We start from the raw sequence: 6285 nt of genomic DNA on the forward strand, positions 1-6285 counted from the left end.
TTTTATTATACTAGTGCAAGGGGTGCTAAGCCTATAATAATATAATATTTTACTTAAGTACTTGGCCATGAACTTAATAGCCTTTTTTACCTATAATATAAAAATAATACTTTTATAAAACCAGGAAGTTATTATAATTATTATAAATATTTTAGGCATTTTTAATATTATTTTATTATAATACTTATTTTAGTAAATAGTAAAGCAAGGCTAGCCTTGCGTGCTTTTAGTTTTAATTATAAGTTTTTTTAGTAAGTAAAGTATAAAAGTACGCCTAAAATTTATTATAATAATAATATACCTAGTATACTATAATATATTATAAGGCTTGCCCCTTTTTTTAATATTATTTTTATTATATATTACTAAGTTATTACTAGCGGACTTAATTTTATACTTTAGCTATATAAATAACTTTTACCTTAATTATATAAGTAACTTCCTCCACGTGAATTATAAACTTTTAATAAAAAATATTTATAGTATACTAGCCTAGGGGGAATAAAATAAAGTAGCCTTTATATTTAAAAAATTAAAAATATTATATATTACCTAAAAGTGGTATAATAAATTACCCTTACTAGTAATTAATAACTAGCTAATAATTACTTTTATTATTATAGTACTAGGTTAAAAATAGCCCGCGCTACGCTAGCTAGGTATTTTTTTTAATAAATAACTTTTTTAATACTAGTATATTACTAAGTAGGTAGCTAAAGCTTAAGTAATAGCTTAATATATTTATAACCTAGTATATATAATGCATGGCCTGCCTGTAAACTTTTTTTATAAAATAATTATTATTTATATTATTTTTAGCTTATTATATAGCACGGAGGCATGGTATAATAATAAAATTAAGTTTAAAAAGTATATATAAAATTTAAAAGTTAGTGCCTAGCTAAGCTAATATATTAAAATTATTAAAAAAACCTTAATACTAGCCGCTCGCGGTATACTTTTAGTTTTTTAAATAATATTTATAATAACTTTTTTTAAAAATACTGGGCTTTTTTTTATAATAATAATATTAAAAAAAGCATGATTATACTTTACCTTAAGGCTAAAACTAGTTAATAATTAAAACCTGCTAGTAGTATAAGTAATATTACTAAAAATTTTATATAATTAAGGCACTAGCTTGCACTAAAAACCTAAAATAAAAATATAAATAATAAAAGTACTTTTTTTAAAGACTTTTAGGCTAGTTTTAATATACCTTTATTATTTTTAAAAATACTTAAGAAATTCTACTAGTAGCAAGGCTAAAAAGCTAGTTATAAAAAAGTTTAAGTAATAGTAGCAAGTGCTACTAATAATAAAAGTAATAATTTTTAATAATAATTTTAAGTAAATATACTAAGGGGTGTATTATATAGGCTATAATTTTATAATATATTATAAATAATATTTTTAAGTATAAAAATTATTAATAATTAGTACCTAGTCCCACGTGTATAATATTAAAGCTATTAAAATATTTAAAAAATTAAAAACTATAATTAAAAAGCTTCCGGGAGCACCTTACTACTAGCTTTATATTAATAATATTTTAATAATTTAATACACGCGCGGGTAGCTTTTATTATTTTTAAACTAGGCCTTTTAAATATTATACTAGTTTATAAATTAATATATAATTTATTTATAATAATCCTTTAAATATATAAATATTAAGGGTAATAAGCTAATTAATAAGCTAATTAATAAGGTAGCCTTTATAAAGGCGCGGCCTTTAAATACTAACTTTTTTAAAATATAGCCTACCACAAGCGGGATATATAGCCTATATAAATAAATATACTAAATTACTTAAGCTAAATAATAAAAAAATGTTTTTATAAAATTATTAACCTAGTATAAGTAATAATTTATTAAATTAAAGTTTTATTAAGTTAAATCACGGCCTAAGCTTATACTAAAATACTTAATATTATATTATTAACTAGTACTTAGGTTCTTGCACAAGAACTTTAGGTAATATTATAAATATTTTTAATATAAAAATATTAGGCTTATTTATTCCTGCAGGAGAAATAAAAGCCCTAAATATTTAATTTTTTATTATTATTTTAAGTAATAATTTTAATAATAGCCCTAGTGCCTTATAATATTACTAATAATTAAGGCTAAGGCCTTAAAGTACCTTTATAAACTAAAGCCTAAGGGCTTTATATTTTTATTTAAGATTATAAATTTTTATAAGTTTATTTACTTATACTAGGGCTTCCCACGCCCTAGTAGTCCCTATACTAGGATTATTTAGTTTAATATTAAATAATTTTAATTTTTTTTATACTATATTTTTTTTTTTATTTTAAACACCTTTTTTTAATATAACTAGTTTATTTAATATAATTTTTTTATATAAGGGCTAGACCCTATAAACTACTATAGTTAGTTTTTTTAAGTATATAATAAATAATACCTGCTAATAGCTATATATTAAAATAATAAGTAAAAAATAGGTGCCTAGCCTATAAGCTTTAGCAAAAGTTACCCTTTAAAATAAAAAGCCTTTTTATATATAAACTTATTTAAATAAGCTACTTGCCTAGCAGCGGCACGCCCTTATACCCTAAGGGAGGTCTAGAACGTAAGGCGTACGCCTAATAATCCCCGGGGCGTTAAATATCACTACTACTACTACTACTACCAACGGCTATGAAATTGTGAGGGATACCTTGGATCAGCAACAGAACGAGACGTTTGTGGAACAAATGTGGCACTTGCTTGCCTACTCACAGTTTCTTTGCTTGATGCTATGCCAGGGACAATTCTATGCGCGACGATGTATATGAACTGACCTCATGAGCTGGCGTGTCCTGCCGGTCAACGCGCACACGGAGATCCAAAGTGCTGCAACGCTATATTAAACCAAGACCAAGTTTCTAGACGCAAATAGGCAGTAGCACACTATAATGGCCTATAATATACGCATAAAATACACGTGCAAAGCACCCGTTATGGTATCTATAACCCCGCTTAGACTCCTCTCAATCCCAAATAATTAATCACTCCAAGTCCAACTCATCACCCTTGCCCCTCCTAACCCCCCTCGCAGCCTTCGGATCCGTCAACCTCGTCCCATAAAGCACATCGCAAATCCCAATCGTGCCGAAATTGCCCACAAACAGTTCGTGGTGCATATCATGCACCTCCATGTTCCAGCCATAAATCGGCGGGAGCTCGTACCCGCAGTGCGCGATGATCGCAAGCACAAGCGCCCATGTAAGCATGAACCAGAAAGTCACGATATGCGCGCCCAGGAGCGCAGGCGGGAGGGCAACAGGGAGGATGTTGGAGAGGAAGTACTCGACTGGGTGTGCGTACAGCGCGGCCAGGGCGATGGGCGTCGTGAACTCGTGGTGTTTCTTGTGGATGTGCTTGTAGATGCGCGGGTGGTGGAGGGCGCGGTGGGCGTGGTAGAAGATTATGTCTTGCAGGATGATGCTGAGGAGGATGTGCTTTGCCATTGTGGCGGTTGAGGGGAGGGTTGATGGGACGGTGTAGATTGTGTTCTTGCGGCCGGATGTAAAGTAGTGACTCGTGCCTAGGTATGCGAGGTGCAGGGCGCTGGTGAGGAGTTGGTTCTGCAGGGAGTTGAGCAGGCCCTTTTTCACTGCGGCGTACGGAGGCTGTTTTGTCGGCGCTTGGATCTTGCGCCAGGGGATGTGCGTGGGGCCTAGGATGTCCATTGCGGTAAAGATGAGGGAGGGCACCCAGAAGCCGATGAAGAGGACGGCGGCGCTGCCGAAGAACTCGATTTGGAAGGGGGTGTAGGTGCTTGTGGTTTGGGACCACCATGTTGAGAGGGTTGCGAGATGCTCCATTGCGTTGCTGTTCTTGTTGCAGTTGTTGCTGGTTCCTGGATGGCCAAAGCACCGGCGAGACGCGTGATTATATAGCAATGAGACGAAGCTAAGCTACCTGAAGCACTGGACAGAACGGCCGCGGCCTCCAACAACGGTGTTGTCCAGCGTATATTGATAATGGCCTAGACACTGCCACGTACGTCAATGACAGGGGTTTGACAGGAGCCATGGGCGCGGCTGAATGTGACAGTAATAAAGTCACCAACGGGGGCCTTTTTGTGGCGACGCTATGACATCGACGGGTCCATGCTGGAGACTCATGTTGCTGTCACGATATGGGCTAGCAGGATAGCAGAGGTGGGGGCCGTTTGAACGGAGATCAGAATCGAGTCGATGCAGTGGATTCTATGCTGGCCGATCAGATAACCGGTGTAGAACTTGAGTCAATGGATACCATATGGTAGAACAGGCCGCAGACGTGAGACAAGGCACCCAGGCTGTGCCCTATGCAAGCTTTGAGTCATATACAGTACCAGCCGAATGCAAGATAAGCTTACCAAAGGAACAGCTGCAGCACCGTTGTGGGAGCAGCTGCAGACCCAGCGTAGTCACGTTCCACGGCCCCAACCCACACACAAGCACCAGCTGAATCGCCCGCCAAGTTCTTCAGCGTTCTGCAGGAAAATAGCGTGCAGGCAGAACTGTGATTGGTGGATCTGGCATCGGCAGGAAGCCGGCCTGACTCGAGTGATTGGGGCCAAAATGACACAAGGCGTTGGCCTGATCAGCCTGCATGCGGCATCTCGGCATATAGCCCGCGATCGAGATATCGCTGCTTATTGCTTATTGCTGCATCCTGCAGCCTGCAGAATAACCCAACGGCGGTAATACAGCCAATTGGTGTGCTGCACCATGCAGGTTGTCACACTCAAGCTCAGCGTATGGGGCGGAGGCGGAGGCTTAGCAGCGCTATGGAACAGCATAGCGTCACGCCTTCTAAGCCTCCTCGGTTGCTTTTGCAAGAGTTGAACAAATCTCCAACTAGCGACTTTTGTCAATGGGGCTAAAGCCAGGTGGATCTATGGAATAAGTATCGCTGCTCGCTACGGCCCTCGGGAGGCAAGGGATAGTGATCACACACGGCCCGGACGCACCAAGGAAAAGGATTGGTATGTCCACTGCTATTGCAACTTCAACCGAGTCGGTTGGATCCGCCTGTCACACGGGGAGATGGCTTGAAGGGTTCAAGGTGAGTTGGAATTGTGATATGTGCAGATAGCGCAAGGTTCAAGCGCTGAGATATCTCCCTGCGATACGCCCGGCCCAAAATTAAGAGAGATACTACAAGCCTATTTCCTCTCGCAAGGCTAGGCTCATCAAGGGGCGACTTCCGTAGTTAGCTACGACCCAGTCAGTATCTTTGGGGCGGTTCTATGAGACATTCTCAGACACCTCGAGACAGCTACTGCTACTTTGCTCGGGCGAGCCGAAGGAAAGGGGCCTTTTCGCGCTATCTTATTTTACGTTGGCCCGAAGTTGGTGACAGCGATGGGACAGTGACTATGTTAGAACATTTCTAACTACATGGTCTTTGGCGCTATGGACTGCGCAACATGTTGCTGATTCAGGGTACGGTCAATTCCACCGCATCGAAGAGCATATCATCACAATGCACTGTCCTCTGTGTCTTTCTCTGACTTCATGTTAAGGTGTGGCTTCACGGGTTCCATGGCTGCACTCTCAGGATCAGGAACAGGACTCAACCGGGGCGATTAGGTTCGGAAGGATACCTTTCTGACTGGAGTTCACTCCACCAATGCACGGGCATGGAGCTGTCAAGGCGATAAACCCCTGTTATACTTGATATACAGCGTTAGAGGGGTTGGCCATAAAGCCTGGGTTTGTATTCAGCACTGCAGTTCTAGTATCTAGGTAAGAAGTATAAGAAATAAATCATCAGCCCACGCCGTAGGAACATGAAGGAGCCAGTTCAACGGGCTGTTAATGCCAAACTCCCAGATTTTGTAAACCGCTAAAGGTTGTACGTACTCGAGCAAGCGAAGCCACTATCACCATAGCAAGGAATTTGTCGTCAGTGGGTCCCCGAATCATAACGGCCCCCATTATTGCTACGGAGTATTCCCAGCTCTCGTTTGCGCTAGCCCGTTCGATGCTAGCTGCATCTTGTCATCCAGTCGGTGGGACCGGGCTAGGCCTTACCTAGGCCTTGCGCAACAGCCAAGCCTTGTCAATGCAGCCAGGCGTTGGGGTTGGGTTTGCGAGGGGCGAGCCCGGGGGTCGATGGCAGTGCCCCTGTAAGATAGAGCACCCGACCTACACTGCCTGCTGTGCCTGCATACTCTGGATAGCTAGAACCTGCACCGTTTGGAGCTACGAAGAGACGGTTATCTTCTTGGTACCACATTCTGTTGGATAGGCCAGAGGAGCTACTCATGAAGATGAAATAAAA

The 6285-nt window shown here is 39.8% G+C and overlaps 1 protein-coding gene across 1 annotated transcript; it reads right to left on the reverse strand.

Moving 5' to 3' along the window:
• Positions 1-3014: 3014 nt before the first annotated feature.
• DSM5745_09314 (sterol desaturase family protein) lies at positions 3015-3833 on the reverse strand (the record flags this gene model as incomplete). The annotated part of the gene is made up of 1 exon (XM_026751330.1): positions 3015-3833. The coding sequence occupies one exon, from the start codon at positions 3831-3833 to the stop codon at positions 3015-3017; it is 819 nt and encodes a 272-aa protein (XP_026600416.1).
• Between the last annotated feature and the right edge of the window lie 2452 nt (positions 3834-6285).

Source organism: Aspergillus mulundensis, assembly GCF_003369625.1.
Source record: "Aspergillus mulundensis strain DSM 5745 chromosome Unknown scaffold_11, whole genome shotgun sequence".
Classification (NCBI taxonomy): Eukaryota; Fungi; Ascomycota; class Eurotiomycetes; order Eurotiales; family Aspergillaceae; genus Aspergillus; species Aspergillus mulundensis.